At 37.2% G+C, this 25,626-nt stretch overlaps 1 protein-coding gene across 8 annotated transcripts in view; it reads right to left on the reverse strand.

Moving 5' to 3' along the window:
- The window catches only part of MAP9 (microtubule associated protein 9), an 89,939-nt gene that overhangs the window by 63,452 nt on the left and 861 nt on the right, over positions 1-25,626 (reverse strand). For 4 of the 8 annotated variants that reach the window (XM_072621337.1, XM_072621335.1, XM_072621329.1 and 1 more), the window contains exons 2-8: positions 22,776-22,935; positions 21,570-21,654; positions 20,259-20,573; positions 13,990-14,213; positions 12,338-12,452; positions 7,784-7,998; positions 3,929-3,964 (exon numbers count right to left, since the gene is read on the reverse strand). In XM_072621337.1, the coding sequence (XP_072477438.1) occupies positions 3,929-3,964; positions 7,784-7,998; positions 12,338-12,452; positions 13,990-14,213; positions 20,259-20,573; positions 21,570-21,654; positions 22,776-22,850 (1,065 nt within the window). In that variant the 5' untranslated portion in view covers positions 22,851-22,935. The other 4 variants (XM_072621333.1, XM_072621332.1, XM_072621330.1 and 1 more) reach the window with 4 other exon arrangements.

The following is a 25,626-nucleotide window of genomic DNA, read 5'->3' on the forward strand; positions in this document are numbered from 1 at the left end:
ATATCATGATAATGACAATGATAAAAGACTTTAGACTTTACATAGCACTTGGTTTATACTTCTCTTACATATCTTTTCATGTTCTCTTTTGTATTAGATATTTGTTTACATGACTTCAACTCATGACTTATTTCTTCACTCCACCTTAGCCAAACACACCCTTGATCTCACTCCCTACCACACTTGGTTCACTTACATGATCAAAAACTCTGCTAATGTTTTAAGTCTTCCTCCAAATCTGTGCTTTATTCTCACTGTGACCTTTAATCCCTTTACCACACTCAAAATTTTTCACTGGTCATCTGACCACTGCTATGACTTCACTTTGTTCCCTTCCCAATCTTGATTCTACATTTAACCAATTCATCTCCACACTTTTCTCTAATCCCGACTCCCTTGTTTTACTGATGGTCATATGCCTTGACAAATTTCAGCCCTGTATTACTCTCTAAATCTTCTTTGTTTCTATACAGGAGTTGTTGTACATAACAATTGATGTTTTCTAACCTCACCTTCCTACCCCCACCCACTCCCTCCCAATTCTATAGTCTCTTCATATCTCCCTAACAGTATGCCTCTTCCACACCTGAAGATGAGGACCTCACCTTATATTTCCGCAGAAAAACTAGAAGCTATCTGCCATGAACTTTGCTCTCTCCTTATCTCACAACCCATCATCCCTCATTGTCTCCTCTATCCAGTCCCTAAGGATTAAGTAACTTCTCTCCTTCCCAAGGTCAATTGCTCTGTACATACCCTTGATCCCATCTCCTTCTCTAGTAGATTCCCTCTTGCCCCATTTGTCCCTCCACTCCAGAATGCAGTTTTTCACTCTCATACTGGTTTCTTCCTTATCTACAAAAATATTACCAAATATTATCTCCTCATCCTTAAAAAACTCTCACTAGCCTCCATCATTACCTCAAGCTATCATCATCTTTGATGCCTGTCTCAAATTTCTGGACAACAACTACCTATACTCATTGCCTCTACATCTGTTCCTCCTACATCCTTTATAGTCTGTCTTCCCACTGACATCAGTGATTTCTTAATATACGTGAGAGGGCTTTTTCTTAATCCTCATCCTTCTTGACCTTTCTGCAACACTTGACACCACCCTGTCTTAATGGGTACTGGTTTTTTTGTAGAATTTTGTAAGTTTTTTGTCAGTTGTCTATCTGACTACCCCTTCTATATTTTCTTTCCCATATCACCACCTATATCCTGTTCTGTAACTGAAGATATTCCCCAAGGCTCTTTCCTGAGCCCTCTTCTCTCTCTACAATTTCTGACGTTTGTCTAATATATTCTCCTTGACAATACAAGCTCCTTAAGGGCACAGATACTTTTGCTTTCATCTTTCTATCTCCACTGCTTAGTATACTGCCTGGCACACAGTAAGAATGTGATAATTACTTACTGATTGACTCGTCTGTTCCCATTAGTTTAATTATAATCTCTACATAGATGACTCCCAGGTCTACGGTAGTGTGCTAATTATTTGGACCAAGAAATAATTTTAATTATGGTTTCATTTTGTGACAGCAATGGTCCTGTATTAGTGCATGCACTGACAGTAGGCTGACTTCGAAAATCTGACCCTGGCCTTCCCACCTTCAAATGGTTCTGTAAGTTGAGTAACTGGATTTCAAACTATACACACTTGTTTCATTACTCTTTTGTTGTGTTTTTAATTCTATGTTTTTAACTTTCTTCCAAGTTAAATTATATGAATGTTGTAGTAGCTCTTAAAGAGTACACTTAGTTGTCCTGAGTAATATCAGGCCTCTGGACCAAGATGGCTCAGACGAAAGTGAGGTTGGTGACTGTGCACAGCCTCCCTCACTCAAATCAAAGTCAACTGCAAGTCATGTCATCATCTTGATGCCATGCTCCTGTTCGAGAATGAAGGACAAACACAAGACACACTGAAGCAGTTATGGATATGGGGAGGTAAAGCAGCTCAAAGATTACTCAAGTCTGTAATGAAATAGGATCTATTGCACCAAACCACAAAGTGCAGATGAAAAAATCAACACCAAGAACAGAGAAATAATATTGTGAATTGACTTAATCCTCAGAAAGAAAGACTTTCTAAGCAATCTGAGTAGCTGAAAAGTGTTTTTATTAAATTTCTATACCACAGGGGTTCTTAAACCTGGGGTCCATGAACTTTTTCCAAGTATTTTATTAAGTATATTTCACTATAATTTATTTCCTTTACAGTGTTACACATATTATTATATTCATTTAAAAACTTCATTCTGACCACCAGAGGAGCCCATGACACAGGAAAGGTTAAGAACCCCTTAGCTTTAAGCATGACTTACTCCAGGCATGATTGTTTATTGTTTCCTATGGTTCTCAAATAACATGGTAATATAATTTTTCCCTTCCTTCCACTCAGTTACCCTAAGCTGAGTCCCTTATCACTCCTCATTTGTATTCCCTCATGAGTTTCCTGATCTGTCTCTCAAGTCTCTCTTTTCCAATCTATGCTCTATAGAGGAGCAGCCAAAATGATTTCTCTAAAATATAGGACTAAGTTAATTCTCCATTTAGTAAACTCTGACAACTCTCTATTGCCTTGAGATCAAATTTAAACTCCTATGTTTGACTTTTAAAACCCTTCAAAACCTGGCCTCAACCTACCTTCCCATTCCATTACACATTTCTGCCATTCATAATTCTACTGTCCAGTCAGCTGGGCTTCTTTTTGCTCCTCACATACATTTCATTTCCCACCTCTGGGCTTTTCATACTGGCTGCCTCTCAGGCCTGAAATGCACTCCCTCTTTATCTTTTCTAGGTCTTAAAATCCCCAGGTTTCTTCAAACCTCAGTACAAGCACAAGCATCTATATGAAGTCTTTCTTGATCCCCTTAGCTTCTAGCATTTCTCATTACATTGTGTTTACTTTCTATATATTCTGAATTTACTTATGTGTGTACACGTCATGTCATCTAATAGAATGAAACTTTCCTGAGATAGGGGCTGTTTCATTTTTGTCTGTGTCTGGCACATAGTAGGAAGTCAATAAATTGGTCATATTCCCTCTCTTACTTTATAAGACCCATAAAGGCAAAGTCCCAATATTATTTTTCTTTCCTTCTTCCCTAGCATCTAAGACAGCATTCTGTAATGAGTTCATAGATTCAGTTTTAGAGCTGGAAGGGATTTTGGAAGTCTTCCAATCCACCCCCTTCTACTTTACAGACTGGGAAGGTAGGCCCAGAATGGTTAAGTGCCTTGCCCCAGGTAACAAAAGCAGTAAGTTGTAGAACTGGAATTCAAAGTCAGGTCCTTTGACTGTAAATCCTGTGTCCTTTCCACTGTATACATAGTGCTTAATAACTATGGGGTTAAATACTCTAGCTGTTACATAAAAACACTGGATCAGAAATTTAAAGCAAATTATCAAAGAGGAATATATTACTATTCTGTACTTACAAGGATTCATTCATTCATTAAACATTTAGAAGTAGTCTCTGAGCCCCTCTCCTGCAGCTGCTGCATCTGAGGCCACCACCTCTGTGACTTTCCAGAACCTAATTCCTTTTCCTGGGCACAACAGCTCTATATCAGGTGTCCCAAAAGACTTTGTGTAGTTTTAAGCTATTAAAACTTTAAAGAATATGTAGGCTTCTCCATTAGAATGTAAGTTCTTTGAGGGCAAGAAATACTTAGCATTTGTGTTTTTATCCCCAGGGCTTGGCACAGTGCTTGGAAAGTAGCAGACATTTAATAAATGTTTTTTATTAATTCATTCACTGAACTAAGGAAACCATAAAACTGTGTTTGGAAATCAGGAAAACAAAATAATAAGGTAATATATAATAAAGGGAGATGACCACATGGTACAACCTTTGTATTATAATTGCTGGATAAATGAAACACTTGAAAAACAATGTAGGGTCAAATTAGTCACCTTGGAAGAGGTGGGTCTTGAAGTCTTGAACAGGGTCTTGATGGAAATTAGGATTTAGAATTGTAGACAGAAGGGACAAGCGGATGGGAGATCAGGGAGAGGGGAAAGCAAGGAAAATTAAAAATTGGGATGAGTATAATAAGAACTTCTGATCCTAAATCTATAAATTAGCTTTCCATCAAAACTATCAATTGAAAATTGTATGGTAACTAGAGAAAAACCTCAAATATGTGAAATTTAGATATCTGGCAACCTCAGCTATTTAGAACACAATGGAAATCTAGGAAATAAGCAATAAAAGCCCATGAGCAGTCAAAATAGACACTATAACGCCTATGCACTAAAGCATGGACTATACACTTTATTCATAAAAGTATACCTGGCCCACCCCCAATTCAGAGTTTATTTACTCATACATAATTCTAATCAGCAGCTAAGCCTCTAAATTCAACGAGAACAAGGACTAGCTCTTATCTAAATGTTCTGTCTCTCCTCAGCACCTAGCATTTACAACCAGCACCTAGCTCTGCATACAACTGGTACTCAGAAAGTTTGTAGGATATGAAGTTAGGCTATCTGGTTTCTAGGATCAAAGCAAATGCAAAGGGTGAGAGGAGGTGCTAGGGGTAGGTACACTGAAATGAGGAGCAACAGCTCAGAGCCTGATTATAAGGAAAGAAACCACTCCTACACATACGTACACATACATACACATACACACACACACACACACACACACACACACACACAAAATGAAAAAGTGCACACAAGAAACACGGTAGCACTCTGGACTTTTTCAACTCTTTTCCACCTACATTCTCACCCAAGGGATGCCTCTACCCCTGAAATCTCCTCCTTCTATTGTTGAGTTCCTGCCTGGAACCCTTAATTTGAGGAAGGGTCAGGCCCATCCCAGCTCCACTCCAGTCTCTTCAGATTCCACATCTCTACCCCAAGTCCCTCCTTTGATTAGTGAGTTCCTGCCTGGAGCCTTCACTGGAGGAAATGCCTGTGCCATGCATGCTCATTGCTTTCCTAGATCTGATCCAGACACTCTAGACTTTACTTCCATTTCGGTTATGTTCTTCCCTCTACAGATGCCTTTGTGCCCTCCCTCTTCTGATTGGTGAATTCCTGCCTGGAAACTTTGATCTAGGAAGTGCCCAGGCCATCCATGCTCACTGCTCTCCTGGCTCTGATCCACACTCAAGATTTTTCCACCTCTAGCCCTGCTGTTGCCTTCTCACCTTGGAGATGCCTCCTTGCTGCAGCCCCCTTCTTAACTGAGAAGTTCCTCCCTGAAGCATTCATTTAGGGAAATTATCAAACCAGCCATGCTCACCCAGCTTTCCTCAAGAGTATCCAGGCTTTTCTACCTCTATCCTTCTGGAGAAGCTGCCTTCTCCTGTTGGACATGCTTCTGTCCTGTGGCTTCCTCCTCTAACTGCTGAGTTACTTCCTAGCATTTACATTTGAGGGAATGCCCAAGTCAGCCTGAACTTCCAGCTCTGGGCCAGATTTTCTGGCTTATTCCAACTCACGCCCAGCTGGTCTCTGTCCCTGGAGATGCCTCTAGTCCTGTGGTGCACTACTTTGACTTTTGAACTCCTTCCTGGAACCTTCATTCAAGGAAGTGCACAGGTCAACCCTGCTCCTCCTGTCTCTGAACTTTACACTCTCCCCTTTTTTCAGGTATCTCTCCCCCTCTTCTGTGCCCTTTTATATCTTGTTTTCTCCAATTAGAATGTAGGTGCTTTACAAACAAGGACTGTCTTTCTTTTTGCTTGTATTTTCTTCCTAGTGCTTAGTACAGTGTCTGATACACAGTAAGGACTTAATAATGCTCTATCTATCTAGGAACAAATAGCTGTGCACAACTCAAGAAGGCCCCAGTAGTAATCCATTTATTATAGTACAGTCAAAGAACTGATTTTCATAATGATGAAACAATCAAGAAAAGGGTAAAGCATATTCACTACACTCTGTTTTAGAAGGTAGGGAAGAAGTATGTAACACATGTTAAAAATATTTCAATCCAAAACAATTAAAATAATGGTTGTTATTTAAAATGGCAAAATCTCAATTGTCTGAAAAACTCAGAATGAGAGTACCAGATAGCTGAAATTTTATTAAGATGTACTTTAGTATATTAGTATTTGCTAGTAACCACTATGAATATGTTCTAATGAAGTGATATAACAGCACATGAAGATGGGTAATAATTACATGCAATAATTTAAAATTCATATTTAATGATATTACTCAAATTACTTTAAAACGTAATTTATCCTCTCAGAAGACAATTTTTATTTTTAAAACTGCTTTATTCTACCTACATGTCCAGAATGAAAATTTTAAAGCATTAAAACAGCAATTTATCAATGGTCCTCCTAGTCATTAAATCAATTAGGACACTTCCAAATGTGTTCAAATAATTTATAAAGCAGAAGCTCCTAAGTAAATAATTTTTTCAACGGTGAAATATTTCTGACATATTTTGTATCTCAAAGTTTTTTCTGTTTGTCTATAAAACTTCAGGTATCTTAATTAATATGAACATCTCACTGGATTTAATAAACTCTTCCAAGAAGCATCCATTTCTTAGCTATCTCTTGTCTCAACTCGGTCCTCACTTAGCACTTTGTCCACATCTTTCTATTAGTTTGTTTTAATTTAGTTTCTATTAGAATCTTTCTATTACACATCTATTTATTAGTCTGCATATATGGTAACATTCACTCTTTATATTCCTCATTGTATATGAAGTTAATACTGAGTCTTCAAAGACCAAACCAAAGGAGAACAAATTCTGACAATCCTATATAAATGGAAAAGCTTTGAGCAGAGGAATTATATGTAATGGGAACTTAAATGGGGAGATCTTTAATATTCATTAATAGGCCCATGTGGCCTTCCTGGGTCACAGGGAAGTCTGAGTCCCATGGAACCTTTGGTGGGAGGAGTTTGCTGGATGGGTGGAATAGGAAGAGGCAGAGCTGGTGCAGAGTTGACAGGAAGTTAGTCATGAGAGCAGTCAGAGCTAGGAAGGATACAGGTGAACAGGCAGCTGGTTAGTGTGAGTGAAAGAGCTTGTTTGTGATTTTGTTTAAGGTGACCTGCTTGTGATTTGTTTAATTGAGCTGGTGTGTGGGAAGCCTAGCAGGGGAAGGCTTGGAGAAGGCTTGTTCTCTGCATTGTTATTGTGATAGATTTTTGTTGCTATGATGGATTTGACTTTCTGGTGTCTGAATAAATGTTTTGGTTCTGTCTTCCATCTGGAGACTGTTGTATTTCATGATTCAGAATTGTGCCAGGTTATTCATGGTGACTATAGGTGCTGTGAATATCACACTGGCGCTACATAATAATAAACAAATCTGTGATTTGAGGACTATCCTAGCCAAATTCTGAAAGGGTCTTCATCAGGTTGGCTTAGGAATAAAAAAATATACTTTAATAAGAGCAACTCGTGTTCTGCATCAGAGAAAGTAGTATCCAAACCAATGAAATTATAAAATCTTAAGAGTCAAGCATAAATAAATTGTTTTGTTATATCTTCCTCCTATTAACCTATAAGTTCCATGAGGGCAGGCAATATGGCTTAACTAAACTTTGTTCTGCACAATATTTGGTGGATTTATATATTTGCTAAATTGAATTGAATAGTAATAAATCACATTACATAAAACCACAAGTAGGTGAAATTTCCAGAGGCACTTTAGAAGCATACAGAGACTAAAAATACATATATATATATATATATATATATATATATATATATATATATATATATATATATACCCAACATACAAGTTTTAAAAAGAAAAACTGAATGAAATGATTTTTTAAAAATACCTTAAGAGAGGCATCTGAAGTGACAGATTTTCTATCCTCATCCACAAACACTTGCAATTTCTTCATGTTTTTTTCAAGCTCAATGATGGTTTCTTGACTTTCTTCTGCTTTTTCCAAAGTATTACTCACCATTAGTTCTTCTGCAGGGGAACACCTACTGTTATGGTCTTTTGATTTCATAATATTATGGTTTTCATCTACTGTTTTTTCGTGATCTATAGTGAGACAGAAAAACAGGCCTGAAAATAATGAACCCAATAATTTGGGCAACAAATTAATTTGCCTTATTTTACTTAGGAACATGTTTTCTATTCTAACTTGCAAAACAAACTAAAATAACTATAGTATTAAGCTTAGGTAGTTATAAAAGTAACCTATAAAAGAATATCAATTGAAAATTATTATCTAACACACCAAATGAATAGGAGGAAATATGGTTTCTAATAATTCTGTCTCTTAACTCTGGGGGGGGAGGGGAGCGGAGCCAAGATAGTGGAGTAGAAAGATGCACATACTCTAGCTCTCCCCCCACAGCCCATAAAATATCTGTAAAAAATGACTCTCAACAAATTCTAGAGCAGCAGAAGCCACAAAACGACAGAGTAAAAGAGATTTTCAGCCCAAGGTAGCCTGGAAGGCTGAGAGAAAAGGTCTATCACAAGGGGCAGGGAGTGGAATGCAGCCCAGCCTTGGCCGCGTGCCACTGGGAAGAACAGGACCAGAACAGGACTCAGGGGCAGAATCCCCAGCAGCAGCGCCAGTTCTCAGATCCCTCAACCCACAAATGCCAAAGAAAGATTCAAAGGTCAGTGAGAAAGCTTTCTCATCTGGATGAGAAGGGAACATAGTCTGGCCCAGCTGGCAGCAGCCAGCATTTTTGGAGCTCTCTGCTCAAAGCCCCTAGGGGATTTGAGCAGCTGATCTGAATCTCAGCCCTGAGTGGCAGCCCTAGGAGACCTCTGCCTAAAGCACCTGAGGGAATTGAGTCACTGATCTGGACCTCAGCCCTGAATGCTTAAGAAATTAACACCTTAAAAAATAGACTAACTCAAATGGCAAAAGTGGCCCAAAAAGCCAGTGAGGAGAAGAATGCTTTAAAGTGCAGAATTAGCCAAATGGAAAAAGAGGTTCAAAAGCTCACTGAAGAAAATAGTTCTTTAAAAATGAGAATGGAGAAGATGGAAGCTAATGACTTTATGAGAAACCAAGAAATTACAAAACAAAATCAAAAGAATGAAAAAATAGAAGATAATGTGAACTATCTCATTGGAAAAATAACTGACCTGGAAATAGATGCAGGAGAGACAATTTAAAAATCATGGGACTACTTGAAAGCCATGATCAAAAAAAGAGCCTAGACATCATCTTTCATGAAATTATCAAGGAAAACTGCCCTGAGATTCTAGAACCAGAAGGCAAAATAAATTTTGAAAGAATCCACTGATCACCTCCTGAAAGAGATCCAAAAAGAAAAACTCCTAGGAACACTGTGGCTAAATTCCAGAGTTCCCAGGTCAAGGAGAAAATATTGCAAGCAGCTAGAAAGAAACAATTCAAGTATTGTGTATTCAAGGATATCACAAGATCTAGCAGCTTCTACATTAAGGGATCGAAGGGCTTGGAATATGATAATCCAGAAGTCAAAGGAACTAGGATTAAAACCAAGAATCACCTACCCAGCAAAACTGAGTATAATAATTCAGGGGAAAAAATGCTCATTCCATGAAATAGAGGACTTTCAAGCATTCTTGATGAAAAGACCAGGAGTGAATAGAAAATTTGACTTTCAAACACAAGAATCAAGAGAAGCATGAAAAGGTAAACAGGAAAGAGAAATCATAAGGGACTTTCTGAAGTTGAACTGTTTACATTCCTGTATGGAAAGGTAATATTTGTAACTCTTCAGACTTTTCTCAGTATTTGGGTAACTGAAGGGATTACACACATACATACACATACACATACATACACACACACACACACACACACACAGCCAGAGAGCACAGGGTGAGTTGAATAAGAAGGGATATCTAAAAAAAATTACATTAAAGAGTAAGAGAGGAATATATTGGGAGGAGAAAGGGAGAAATGGAATGGGGCAAATTATCTCTCCTAAAAGAGGAAAGAAAAAGATTTTTCAATAAAGGAGAAAAGAGAGGAGGTGACAGGGAAAAAAGTGAAGCTTATTCTCTTCACATGTGGCTTAAGAAAAGAATGACATGCTCACTCAATTTGATATGAAAATCTATCTTATACTACAGGAAAGTAGGGGAGAAGGGGACAAGAGGGGTGAGAGGGATGATAGAAGAGAGGGCAAATGGGAGGAGGGAATAATTAGAAATACATACTTTTGGGGAGGGTCAAGGTCAAAGAGACTGGAATAAATGGGGGGCAGGACAGGATGGAGGGAAATATAGTTAGTCTTACACAACATGACTATTATGAAAGTCTTTTGCAAAACTACACATATATAGCCTATATTGAATTGCTTGCCTTCTCAGTGGGGATGGGTGGGGAGGGAGGAAGGGAGATAAGTTGGAACTCAAAGTTTTAGGAAGGAATGTTGAGAATTGCTTTTTCCATGCACCTGGCAAATAAGAAATACAGGTAATAGGGTACAGAAACCAATCTTGCCCTACAAGAAAAGAGAGAAGATGGGGACAAGGGAAGGGAGGGGTGTGATAGAAGGGAGGGCATATTGAGGGAAGGGGTAATCAGAATGCAAGGCATTATGGGGTGGGGAGAGGGGAGATGGGGAGAAAATTTGGAACTCAAAATTTTGTGGAAATGAATGTTGAAAACTAAAAAAAAATAAGCATTAAAAAAAAAAGAGCTCTAGCAAATCTTTGGAGGCTCCTTAGTAGTGTGTATAAACAGTGGTGAAAGGGCACAAAAGTAGACTATCAGCATGTCCTGCCACCAAGATGTGTGGGTTTAAACCCTAGTAGGCTTTCCCTTTTTTCCCATGTGGATCTCTCTTCTTAAGTCCCAGTGTCTGCTCTCACGTTTAGTCATCTATTTTGCTTTTTCAAAGTTGATCATCTTTATTTACAGGCAATGTTCACTGCTGGGTATAGACTTGAGAACTGCCATTCTTATAGCACTATCAAGGCTCAGAAGCTTTTGTTGTTTTTCTGAAGGTGATCAGTTTTAACTAAACAGTTTGGTCTTGAAACCCATATTAAAGGGTGGTACTAAGACAAGAACCTAGCACTTAAGCAAGTAAACAGAATGTCAGCAGTGGTCATTTCTTTAAGTCTAGAAGTTAATGCAAATAAATCACAACCAATCAAAGCAACATGAATGATGTTTGCAAAATGAAAGCATGGTTTTCTGTATGTCATTATAGCAAAAAGATGACAGGTGGAAAGAAATAAATTGTAATAATTTTCCTTCTTCCAGCCCTGCCCTCATAGTCATAATATAAGGAGATATGTCTTGTGGAAAAGTGGTCAGCCATCCCCATGAACTAGTTGCTAACCAATTGCCTCTTAAAGGGAAGGCAAGCCAATCTAACTGCAGCAGCAGAGAACCCTCTGGATGGAGACAGGATCCAACATATCAAACAAGCCAAAATACCACCACCACCTCATCTTCCATTGGACCTTTATGGAGATGGCCTAGAACCCCAAACCCAAGAGCTGTGGGAACAGCAGTACCCTCCAAAACTACCAGACTGCTTTTGAGCCCAGCCTCTACAGCTATCATTGAGAGGAAAAATCACTGTGGTGGAGGTAGGTCTTCATCACCACTAGCAATAACTGCTGAACACAAACTAGAAATAGGTCAACAAGCAGATAGACACAAGAGCTCTGGGGTGGTAATACCCCACCCCACCCCACCTCCACACCCGACAATCAGTCCTATTTCCAGACCAATTCTCAGGGCTATTATCTGGGGAGATGAATCCTATGAAGAAGAGGCCAGTTATCCAACATCCCACTGCCTCTCATAGGGCAGGTGAGTCAGACTAGCTGAAGCAGTAGGACATGGGAGGGAGGAGGGAAGGAGAGGGGACAGGAGGCAGCATGTACCAGGGAAATCAAACCACTGTCATCACCACTGCTCCTCAGATCCTCATGGAGACAGCCTAAGACCCTGACCTCAAGAGCTTTGGGAATAACAATGCTTATACCCCAATGTCAAATGGTTCTGATAATGTTAATCTTTTCCTTCAAACCTCAAGGCTCATCTTGTCCTTTGCTATTGTTGGAGTATTTCAAACTCTCTCTTATATATTCAATAGGAAAATCCTGCACTTCAACTTATTTACTCAGAGGTCAAAGTGACCAAGTGTGAGATTAGGCTGTCTCAGTCATATAGAAAAACTAAGAATGTAACTAGAACCTACAATTACACAGTATTCTGCAGAAGAACGCTACCTATTAGTGATTTGAAACCAAGTTATGACCTAACAAAATTAATTTTTATATCATTCCAGCAAATATTGCTTTGTACTTATGTAGTTCATCAATTGAAAAGAAGAATTTTAAGGTTTCTAGAAGTAACTGTCCTTTAGAACATATAAAATAAAAATAGGAAAAAAATGTATACCTTTTTTAGAAGATCTTTCTGCTGGAAGAGGGAAAAGGTGGTCTCCAAGATTTTCAGCATCTGATAGCTGTTGAGGAATTGCTAATGATGTTTGTGGGCTTGTAAACCATGGACCCTTAAAAAAATGGTATTTCAGGGGTAAGTTTAATTTTTATTGTATCCAATACAGTAGAAAATTTGAGTCTAGTTTGTGATTATTTTGTCTCCAAATAATTGACAGTCTTTGATTTTTGTTATACTTTCTTTAAAAAAAGATGAGTTGTTGCTTTAAAAAATTTTTTATACTATATTATATCCCCTTAATGCTTCCCCCTTTATCTTTCTTTGTAACAAAGAAAAGACATTTAAGCAATGTTGACGGATAAAGCAACTGTATCTGACAGCATATACCATATTCCATCCCCACCTCTCTAGTGAGAGGGCAAAAGATGAGTTTCAAATTTTGAGATATAAATTTAAATGGAGATTAGTTAATGAAACTCCTAACACTGAAGGCATCAAAGAACAAATTGTAGAAACAATTTATAACCATGTAAAAGAGAATGACAGCAATGAAATATGCCAAATTTTTTTGAATGAATCTAAGGCAGTTCTCAGAAGGAAAATTAAAGCTCTGAAAATATATATTAACAAAATTTGGAGCATTAATTAACTCAGTATGCAATTAAAAAGCTAAAAATACCCAGAGAAAAGAGAAATTAATAAAAAGGAAAAGCAAAAAGGCTACAAAATTGATAAACAAAACCAAGAATTGTTTTTATAAAAACCTAACAAAAACTGATAAGCCATTAGCTAATTTGATTAAAAGAAAAGACCATCAAATTATGAAAAGCAAAAATGAACCATCTCAAATTCACAATGGACAATGGAAAAAAAATCATTACAAAGTTATATGACAGAAAAATTGAGAATCAAAAGCATATGATTTACTTATAAAACTAAAAAATTCCAAAATTAACAAAAACAAAATATAGAGATCTTAAAATGCAAAGAAAGAGAAACTGAACAAACAACAAATGAACTATAAAAACAATGCAGGGGCATTGGATAGACGTCCAAGAGAACTATTTTATTTGTGGTTGCTACTGTTTGTCCTTCACTCTTGAAGAGGACCATGATTTCAGAAAGGCGATGCCAGGACTTTGCAAGTGAACTGGATTTAAGTGAGGGAGGGCTCACTTTCTCCTCCAGAGGCATTTGGGTCCAGTGGCAAGATAAAGATCAGGAAGACTGGAGATGGCCTCAGATACAGTGGGAAGACTATGGCCTTTTTTAAACTAAAGTCTTTCTCAGGATATCTATTTAATTTATTAGTTCATTCCATTTAATGTAAGACAATAAAGACTTTATATTCCTTAAAGTTAGAACATATGTCTTATGTATCTTTATATCCTTTGGAGTAGCACAGACATAAAACGTGTTCAATGAATACCTTGAGAAAAATGAATGAAAAGAGTATCAGTAGTCCTTTTCCCAAAACACATCCATTCATCTGTACAATGGAATGATCTCATTTTTAAGTTACATAATACTATACAAGTTCTTTCTTTATTATTAATAATATAGACAATTGATAAATCTCACAAAACAAAATTTGAATAATGATGATCAGATACAAAGGCTTACATTCAAGAACAAGACACAATAGTTACCTCAGAATTGGGGCTTTCAGAGAGAGTTCTTTGCTCAATTTTGCCACTCAGCTTTGTTAGAGATGAAGGTGCAGAATGTGAAAATTCTGTTTTCACAAAAGCAGGGTTATCTTCCTCTTCTAGTACATCTTTATCACCCACATGACTAGTCTTTCTTAAGATTCCTCTTAGTCGTGGTAAAGGTACTTTAACATTAGTATCTTTTTCAAGGTTGCTGTTGTTTTCTGTTAAGAATAAAATACTTCAATTTGAGTACACAAACTTTAGACAGTAGAGCTCAGAATCAATGACACACTGTTTCAGAGGGAAAAATTAATTTCCTCACTAATCATCTGTACACTAGATATCCAAAAATATATGAGTCTTCTTGAGACAAGTATGCTCAGTTCATCTACCACTGATCCTTATATGACAGTTTTAGGTCCTTTTACCTTGTGGCAGCCCTCACCTGGACACAGTTTTTCACTATACTATAGTATAGTGACCAGAATGGGACCCAATTCTTTTATGGAAGATATTACCTGACTTCCAAATAATTAACTTAAAAATGAGATACTGGACACAAGTGGAAAATGTGACAACTGCCTATAAAATGCAAATTCATCTTAAATTAATATTCTACTATTAAATTTTTTAAAACTCTAAAATGTGCAAAAGATCTATTTTTGTTAAAAATAAACACTTTGGTAAGACCACCACTAACTCTTCAGAAGAACAGAAGACAACTGCATTTTAGGGAGCAGCAAAAACATGAGTCCATTAGTAACCACCATCTTAGAAATTACTACTGATTGTATAAAGTGACTTTTGTTTGATCAAATTTAGTTTCCTAAAGGGGCGCAAAACTTTCCAAACCTAAAATGGACTTTTTGTTTTGTTAAAAAAAAAAAAAAGCAGAGAAAAATTTTTCAGTTGAGAGAGAAATTTTTAGCAATGTCACTATATGTGTGTATATGTACGTGTGTGTATATATATGTATATATAGGTATATATATCATATACGTGTGTGTGTGCATGTGTGTCTACACACACACACAGAATCATTCACAAGATTCTTCTCCATGGTTAAAGGCAGAAGTATAATCTCTCTTGTGAGACTTAGCATGACAGAGTGAGTCAGCCTTGAAATCACCCCTGATGCATACTGGCTATGTGTCCATAGACAAGTCATTTAACCTCTTGGGGTCCCAGGAGACTCTGTGAGACATGCTATAAGTTACAGAACAATTCCAGACAAGAAGCCTATTTCAATCAATGCAGAGAAATGTTTTAAAAAGTTCTCTACATGAATGAGACCACAAGTCTGGACCAAATATATGTGTGTTCATTTATTTCATGGTAGAATCAACTCTATTATGAATGCTGTACAGTTACACTGTACTTTGGTCCTGAAATTTGATACATTATGCTCACTGCTAGTAATACATCTTGGGAAAGACTGACAATGGCAATCCGAAGAGGACAGCAAGGATGGTGAAAGGTCTCAGACAATGTTACATGAGGAACAAGTGAAGGAAGCAGAAGTGTATATCCTGGAAAAAAATGGAGGGGGAAAATGTAGCTGTCCTCAATTAATCAAGGTTAATCCATGGAAAAGGGATTAGTAATACAAAGGGTGGGAGCTACAGATATGCAGAGACTCTTACAGGAATGATTCTCCAGTTACTCTGATACTTACTAGCTCTATGGCCCTGGCTAAGTAATTTCTCCCTTTTGATTCTTCACTTTCCTCATTCATAAAATGGGGATAACAATATTTATAACAACCCGTTTCCAAGAGTGCTGTGAGGAAAGTAATTTGTAAACTCTGAAGCATGAAGTGAAATGCTGATAAATATACTTAAGATCTTTCCCTAACAGTACAATATTCCATGATAACGAGTATTTATTGACTTAATTAATATCTCTTGGGGAAAAAAAAAACCTATATAAAATGATTATCTCCAGTGTGTGATCCCATAATTCTCATTTTTTTAACATTAAAGTACTTCATTTATTTACTTTACTTAATTTATGATGTAGGTAGAAAAAGATTATTAGCTCTTTTCCTTAAACATCAAGTATTAATTACTTGAGCTCCCACAAACTCACTATCTCAAACATATCTAGTTTCTCAAATAACAAAACCAATTAATTGGAATAAAAGTAAATAAACGTGTAAGAGAAAAGGAGACAGGGACATGTAATATTATTCACTCACACTGAATTCAAAACATTTTTCCCTTGCTAATACTCTTTAACAAAAGACTAGGCATAAATTCTTTCACTTTTCCTCCTACAACATAGGAATATAGCTTTTTGACATATGCAACTTCTAATAAAAATTGTATTATAAAAAGAAATATCATTCTCCAGTAAGTTTTTTTGTGGGAGGAAAAGGGGGGTGGGTAAAGATCTATGATTTTATTATTGTAGAGAAGCAATAAAACTCCCTCCACCAATACAGACTGAATACAGTCTAGAATTGACATTATTTGTGAGTAAGAGCTTTGCCTAGTGTCACACTGTGGATCTGACTGACTCCCAAGGCCTTCCTACTGCTGCCAGGCTGCTTCTGTGATAATCATGATAGGAGAATTTAACTACAATACAAAAATAAAAGTTTACATTGTACAAGTAAGTGAGTAAGAATAATTTAAGCTTCAGCATATTTAAAACGTTTATGTTTATTTCAAACAAACATAATTAACATGCCATTCTTACTCCATATTAAAAATTATAGTACTGTCACTTAAATCTTGCTGCCATCGTGTGGTTAAAAAATTAATCTTAAAACAACTCTAACCATAGCCAAATCTTGAATACTACAGTCTAGGTTCTTTGGTTTGTTAATTATCTTCAACAAGTATTTAAACCTTGACTGGCTATATCCTACCACGGAGCACACCCTAAGCCAGGCCTGCACAACACATGGCCCCTGGTCACTTAAGGCCCTCAAGCTACTTGTAGCCTGCCAAAGGATTTCAAGGTGACCTGTGAAAAATGTAGAGAAAAACATCCCTTGTACGTAGAGGAAATCCTTTGGCATGCCATGGGCCACAGGTTGTGCAGGTCTGCCCTAAGCTATCTATTACACAATAATTTTGTATAATTAAAATGCAATTAAGAATGAATTAAATAATTGTAGACTGTAGACTCTTCAGAGTACTCAAAGGGTCAGAAGGATAAACAGAAAAAAAAGGTGGTAGATATATGGCCAAAAGAAGAAGGAAAAGTAAATCAAATTGAAAAATTTTAAATTATTTCCTGAAATATAGTTTTGGAGGGATTTTTTATGGTTGGTGGCTTTTTGGTTTTGGTTTTTTTTGCTTGCTGCTGCTGCAATCTTATCAACGTTATCAGGTTCCCCAATTACAAATCAGAAGAGTAAAATGCCTTCGTTGCACTGTGCTTTGTTTTTAACAAAAAAGAATTAGGAAAGGGGATATATTATTCAAAAAGTGTGACTTTTTTAAGACATAATTCTTGACTTTAATCAGAGCCAATGAAGATATGACATAGTGTGGCTATGAGCAGTAGGGGACAAAAGGGACTTTAGGGAGCAAAGAAAAGTAACAAAAGCAGAGCCTTCTGTTCCACTTTCCACTACTGAATTCTTCCTACCATATTTATTCAATAAAATAACTGACCTTTTTTTCTTAAGAAATAAAATACAGTTCCTTCTAGTCTTCAACTCCTACCTGTAAGCACCTTCTTTTGTGTTCTTAAAAAAAGTGATGCATCCAATTCATGCATTCTTACCAATTTTCCTATAGCTTTTCACTCTTCATTGTTAACAAAACACTTCCAACATTAAGAGAGCACATTACTACAACAGCTTCCTAAATGTGTCTCCCTACCCCATTTCTCTGCCCTCCAAACTACCTCAGAAAAGGCCACCAGACTTTTTTTTCTAAAACATCATATTAATGCTATGTTAATCAGGACTATCAAAATTCTCAAATAGCTTTTAAGGTCTGCAATCTGGCCCTACATGTCTATACAACTCACTTCCCAATTCTCCCCAATATACTTCATATTCTACTCCAATAGGATTTGTTTCCTTACTGTCATGGAATAAGGGAAAAGGAAGAGAAAATCATTTATATAGTGACTACTATATACACTGTGCTAAATGTTTTCTAAATATTCATATTCTATTGAATTCTATTGATCTTCATAACAACCCTATTATCCTAATTTTACAGTAGAGGAAACTGAGATAAGACAGAGCTTAAGTATTGTGGCTAGTAAACATCTGAAGCTAGATTTGAACTTAGGTCTTTCTAACTCCAGACCTAGCTGCGCCTGCCTGTAGATCTGTGTGTGTGTATATATACACATATATGTACATATACATTTACACTATGTTTGTATATATGTGTATATATGTATATATATATATGTATATATATATATGTATATATATATATATATATATATATATACACACCCACACCCACACCCACACACTTCCTAAACCCAAATTCTCCTTTTTGAATCCTATGCATCTCACACAGAGCATAAGGCATTATAGATCATGGCACGGCAGGGACCTCAAAGATTAGATCTCCAATCCCATCATTTTACAGGTCAGGGCCTGAATAGCTCCAAGCCCTGATTTCATCCATGAAGTTTTCCTTGGCTACTCTCTCATTCTCCATGAGCTGTCATTTCTCTATTATTACGCAGCCACACAATTTAGCTCTGATTTTCACTCAGTCTAGTCTTATTTCCACAATTGGATTATAAGCTTTTTGGAAGGCAGAGTCTATGAATGAATGAATTTAAAAGCATTTATTAAGTTCATTTGCCAGTCACTGTTTTAGGATCTAGGGGTATAAATACAAAAATGAGTTATTTTCTGCTTTCAAGCAGCTTAAATTCTAATAGGGAGAGAACACACACACACACAAGTGCTGACCATAAAATGCAGTATCATTAAAAATAAGAAGGCAAAGGCTATGAAGAACAACATCTGAAACTCTCAAACAGCTGGTTAACCCCTCCATTTTTGCCTTTGATGTCTGGCCCACTTATTTCAACAATTGCTGCTGCACATACACATACACACATACTCTAGCTCACATGATCAAGGCCAATCTGTCTTGCCAGAAGGCACAAAGTCCCTTTGTCCATTCTATCTAGCCTACCCAGACCAGCAGACTGTGCTTCCCTTTTTGTTCCCCCTTCCTGCCATTCTCTTTGTTGTCCCCCAAGCTCTCATCTGCCGCTAACTCTAAGAACCATAACCAAATCAATGCCAATACTGTCTCTGGAAAAGGTATATCCATCTAGTCCCCTACTGCTCCACTAACCACGTCGGGTATCTCCAAGCCACAATGCCTTTCCCCCATATGTGTGGTCATCTCCATTAGAATGCAAAGCTCTTAAGAGTTCAGGAACAATTTCACTTCTGAATTTGTATGCCCAGCACTCCATACAATGAGTGGCACAGAGTACAAAACAGTAAGCACCTATTAAGTGCTTTTCATTCATTCCCTCATTCACGTACTTTCAATTCACTTCTTTCTATAGTGGCTCCTTCAACCCACTCTAAAAATATGCTCAGGCCTCCCTTATTCTAAATAAATAAACCCTTTTCCTGACCTAGATCACTCTTCTCCTCTGCACTAACAAACTTTCAGAATTTCTGCCTCCACTCCTTTTACGTTCAATTTCTCTCTACCTCTTGTCACCAGCTTTTCTCATCATTGCTCATTCTGCTCCACTGAAACTGCCATCTCCAAAGTCAGTATCACCAAATGCCTTTTTCAAGTCCTTATTTTCCTTGACTTTATGCAATATACAATATTACTAATTATTCTCTCCCTGACAAAGTTTCTTCCATTGGCTTGTGTCACTACATTCTCATGGTCCTTCATGACCATTATCTCTCTCTCTCTCTCTCATGCTCTGTGTTCTATTTTTCTTGCTGCTCTTTCCTTGTGTTCTAATTCTCTGCTCTGGTTCCTCCACTGAAGGGTACCCCCAATGTCTCATCACAGGGTAAATGTGACCCTTGGTTCTTGAAGACTGTTCAGAGCATAATCTCTGGGAGGTCCTTCATGTATGCACTGTGTAACTGATTGTCTACTGTCTGAGGAACAGACTTGCTAAGTTTGGAGATGTTTATAATCAGAAAACTGGCCATTAGATGACAAATGTTTTTACCCAAAGGCATAAAGGAGTTGCAAAGTGAATCAATAAAGGGATATCCATGCTGATAAAATGACAAATCTTTAAGCTAAAATGTTAAGTTCACAATAAATACCAATTAAATGAGGTACCTGATGATACAAATTTGACCAGCCTAGGCGTAGATTTTGTTTGCATTTCTTCTTCTTCACTTTCCTGATCTTTTCCTTGAGGCTGCAATGAATTAATTCCAAATTCCTCCAAAGTATCTGGTCCTGCTTCTTTTTCTGTTTTGATGGAATATGCAACTAAATCTTTTGTTACATTGCTATCTGTTGTCTTCGTTTTCAAAAAAGTCATTTTTGAAGAATCCTTTTCTTCATCATCTGACACAGGAAAATCATTAGTAACGTTTTTATTAGTTGACTTTTCATCCACTGATGTGTCAGAATAACCTCCCAAAGAACCTGAGAAACAAGAAAGGAAAGGAAAGGACTTCAATACTTACACTGCAATTAAAAAAGCAAAAGCAAAAAAATCCATGGTGACAAGACATTAGCTTCAAAAGCAAACAAAATTCAATGATTAGAAAATGATTGTAGTCAATGCCACTGAAGCAAGTTAAATTCTGTGGTGTTCAGCTGTCTAATGGCAGTTCCACAGTTCATGAAAGGGTTTAAGACAGTGGTGGTGTCAAACTCAAATAGAAATGGGTAACTAATCTGTAAATAAGGATCCCTGCAGCTTATTACTGACTTAATTTTAAAATATAATCTTACCAATGGCTCATAATTAGCTTTATTTATTTTGTTAAATATTTCCTAATTACATTTTAATCTGGTTCAGCTGCTTTCAGGAGTGTTGTGAACCTCATGCACCCACTGGTTGTGAGTTTGATATCTTTATATTACATGATCACTAAAAACAGTGATCTCCCATAATACATTTAAAATACCTTTCAACTCTTAAAAACTAAACTCAAAAGCAATTTTGTTGGGTAAAGCCAAGTATATATAAATAATAAAACAAACTTGAAAAATTACAATCAGTATTTATTTCAGTGACCTGATCATTTTTACCTTCTCTACAAAAACTGATGGGGCTGATTTACTTCAAAGGGTTATCACTCTAAGTGTAGGAATATATATTTCCCTCTCAGAAATTCTTTCCCTGCAGTTTGAGAGGATTACAACATTGAACAGATGAACTCTCAGCTGCCTTTTAGCCCTCCAGCCTCAGAGTAAACATCTTTCTCTACATTCCTCCCCCTGCTCCCACTACACATCTAAGCAATCATTAAGACATCAAAGAAAATCACAAGTAGGTCTTTAGCAAAATGTTAGGGACAAGCCTAGGTTGCCCAACTAGACTGACATCATTCTATGTCTATACTTAATTTAGATTCTCGTAGCTTGGATGCGAAGAAGGGAGAGAGAAAGAGACTATCTTTTTCTATGGCATACCAACATCATCACTGTCAAAGTCATCTGAGTAATCTTCACTTTGTCGTCGGGCTGTGCGAGCTGAAACTGCTTTCTGTAACTCATCCTGAAATGACAGAATTCAATTAAGTTTCCTTTCAAATATGAAGGTCTCATATTTACATACTATCCCATAAAACAATTTGTTCCTAGAACAAAATATGCTTTTCCAATAAATTTCTACTAGCTTGGTCTTGAAGCTAGAGGCAACTTGCCCCGAACTACAACTCAGAAAGAAATTTTGAGTTTCTGTCAGTTACTTGATGGATACTGTGCAATTAAAGCACAGTGAACTACATCAGGGAAAGCTTAAAAAATCACTAGATATCAGCAACAAGATACTTAAACTTTATGTAAAAAAGGTATGTAAGACCCTGATGTTATTTAATTCACTAATATTTTAAAGGTTTATTGCTGGAAGTAATACTACAGTCAAAATCATCAATTAATTACTACAAAACAGATGAGGAATTTCTTAACTCAAATATGGATGCTGCCCCATATAAATATCACTCATAATCAGAACTTCAGACCACCTTGAAGGTAAACAAAACTGAGATGCAGCTTGGTAAGCATTTCTGTGTTGAAATATGCAGAGTTCCACAAAGATGAATGATTTACTTCAACTATTCTTTAACTCAAGACTTTCTACTACTACACACCTCAACCCCAATTCACTCACAGAAAGCACCTTGATTTGCTATAGTGTCCCTCTTATTTCTACTTATTCCCTTTTAAATCATCTTGATAGCATTTAGCTCTTGTAACCTTTCCTACAACTCCTGTTTAGAGCAGGAATACTTGGACCTGCTTTCCTCTGTTGCTTAACTTTTTCTTTTCTTTTGATATCATCCTCTTTCAAGGTTTCTTTTTCCTCCCTTTCATAACAACTGTCGCTTTAACAAATCATTCCACCCTGGTCCTAGGTAACACTAATCAATCCCCCCAATGCTGTCATATTCCCTACCAAGCAAATGTTGAGGAGGTAATGAAGAAACAGTCCTTAGTGCTCCTAAGCCACCCGGTGGCTTTATATCCTCAAAGAACCTGAGCCAGCTCTCAGCTAGCCAAACCTTACATCCTTGTGCTGAAATACTCCCCAAAGTCTATTCAAGTTAATATTATTTCTTTCTCATTGTTTCACATATAAATTTAATAAAAATTTAAAATAACTGAATTTATTTTTACCTGGAAAGTAGTTCTTTTGGCAACTTTTGGACTCTTGGTATAGGCCAAAATAGTGCTACACAATTCATCAGACATGGTGACTTTGCAGGAGGTTAAATACAGTTGTAAAATTTTTTCTTTAAGTTTACACAATGGCCAGTATTTAGAATGTTGATTCAATCTATGTTGGGGAATTAAAATATAGGGAGATAAGAGCAAAATTAGATTTGACACATTTTGTTAGTTCAATTGATACATGTTAGGTATAAACTTCATGGGATTATTTGGAATATGCTTACATTTGACCATCTTTTTAATTTTCTGTTCTGGACCTGTGATTTCTTAAGTGGAGGAAAATCCTAGAATTCCTAGTGGGAAATAGCCCCTCCACCAATGTGGATCAATCACTGAATCTGTAACTTAAAGGTCTTAGAGAATTGGCTGGTACACTGTGAGGTTAAGGAATTTGCCCAGAATGGCATAACTAGTTATGTGCTAGAGGTTTGACTGAAACTAGATCTTACTAATGCCACCCACTAGGTAATGCTGCCTCCCTTTGACATAATTAAAAATAACAAAATGATATTTTAATAATATACTTTTAGCCTTCTTACAGAGGCTTAAAAATAATAAAAAACCCTACTCTACACCAATTCTTTTGAAAATGAGGCATGGACTAAAGGACTAGATTTGTTTAAGAGATATGAAACTTGCTCCTCTATTACCTCTAAAATGATGATCCCCTTTCTAATCCATGCCCTACAACAGAATAAATACAGAAATGATAAAATCACTGAGCTTTACCTACAGTAGAACTTATAACTGCAAAACAGTATTTCTTTCCTTACACTCTTAACCATGAAAGACAGGTATAAAAGTTTTTATATGAAATATGTAATTCTAGGGCAACACAAAAGGCAATGTTCCTCACTTTCCACACCTAGGTCTTTTAAGATATTTTTTTCTAAAATCCTCCATTCTATTACATATCATTATGAAATGTGTTGGACAAAAGATCTAAAATATAAGAGGTCTACAAGTAAAGAGGAGCAGAAAAGTAACCTTTAACAGAAAGTTTATTCATCCTTCCCATTAAACATAGGGTGGAATGATGAGAACCCTGGACCTGGTGTCAGTTACACCTACATTCCGGTTTCAGCTTTGTGGCTTACTATTTTAGCTCTCTGCAAAATGAGCAAACTGTACTTACTAGTCTTCAAAGTTCTTTTTGGTTCTAAATCCTATGATGGGTTAATAATCATTTTATCTTGGCCACAGCTTTTCCTCACTGAACTAAATTATCTCTGATACCTTCTGGTGCTTAAAACTCCATTATTCTAAAACCTGGCTTCTAATTCTAGCTGTGCCATTTATTAGCTGTCACTTCTGGCAAGTGTGACTCCCCCTGTCTCTGGTCTTGAGTTTCCTCACATAAAACGGTGGTTGGAGTAAATCTTCAAAGTTCCTTCCCGCTCTGAATACCTTCAGGCTGCCATGGTCACAGGCTTGCAACTGGAAAGGACCTATATGATCCTCTGTTCCAACCTATTATGTCATCATATAACATCTCTGACGAGCATTCATCCAACTTCCGCTTGGATACTGCTACTGCTGCTACTACTACTATTACTACACCACTACCTCCAGAAAAAAAGCTTAACTGTATCAACAGCCCCAGGGGACACCCTCCTCTTAACTGTACCAATAGCCCCACTGGGAACCCTCCTCTTAACTGTACCAATAGCCCCACTGGGAACCCTCCTCTCAATGGTGCCAACAGCCCCACTGGACACCCTCCTCTTAACGGTACCAAGAGTCCCACTGGGAACTCTCCTCTTAACGGTACCAACAGCCCCACTGGGAACCCTCCTCTTAACGGTACCAATAGCCTCACTGGGAAGCCTCCTCTTAACTGTACTAATAGCCCTACTGGGAACCCTCCTCATGGGTCCACTATTTCTATTACTGGCTGCTGCTAAAGGAGTTAGATGTCATTTCTACTCCTCAGGACCCCAAATTTCCTCCTTGGATAAAATAAGAAAGTTGCACAAGATGACCACCAAGGTCCCTTCAGCATCAAAAACTCTTGTCATCCTTTAACTTGGAGTCAGACATCACTTCATGTCTCCGGGCCTTCATTTCCTTACCCACAAAAGGAAGAGATTGTTCTATATGTCTAAGGTCCCTTCCAGCACTGAATCTATGACTCTATAATCTTATGCCTGGGAGTCAGAAACCACTTGACTTTCTAGGCCTCAGTAAAGAAACAGACTGGCGTAACTGCCCTGCTGGATTTTAAGTTAAGAAGAAATTTTTGCAAATCCCTCACTGAGACACTGTGTGAAGCTCAGAATATCGCTTAGCTTCTCTGAAACTCAGTTCCATCACCTATAAAATGGGCAAATAAAAACACCTACCTCACAGGGTCATTGTAAAGTCCATATGACATAATAACGTACAACATTTGCAAATGTTAAGGCACAATATAAATGTGAGCTATGTTGTAACTAATCTCTTTAAGTGGGAAAAATGCTGCATTTGGAACAAGAGGGATGGATCCAAATCAAAGGTTGGATGTCTGTCTATTTGTTAGAAATGATGTGGAGAGAATTCTTGTTCAGGTAGTGTTTGGAACACACGGTTAAGTGACACTGGGTCCTGGCTCTAATGATTATTGCTACCAGTGTGATCTTGAAGTCATCTGAATTTTCTGATCACTATTCCTCACTGATAAAAATCAAGAGGGTTGAATTAAGGTCAGTTTTGAGGTCCCTTCCCGTTCTAAATGGATGATCTGATGAACTCTGAATCTCAGACTTGTCTCTGGATTCCACAGGATATCAGACTTAGAGTTTACAGCCTAATCCACCCC

This window comes from Notamacropus eugenii, chromosome 6 (assembly GCF_028372415.1).
Source record: "Notamacropus eugenii isolate mMacEug1 chromosome 6, mMacEug1.pri_v2, whole genome shotgun sequence".
Taxonomy (NCBI): domain Eukaryota; kingdom Metazoa; phylum Chordata; class Mammalia; order Diprotodontia; family Macropodidae; genus Notamacropus; species Notamacropus eugenii.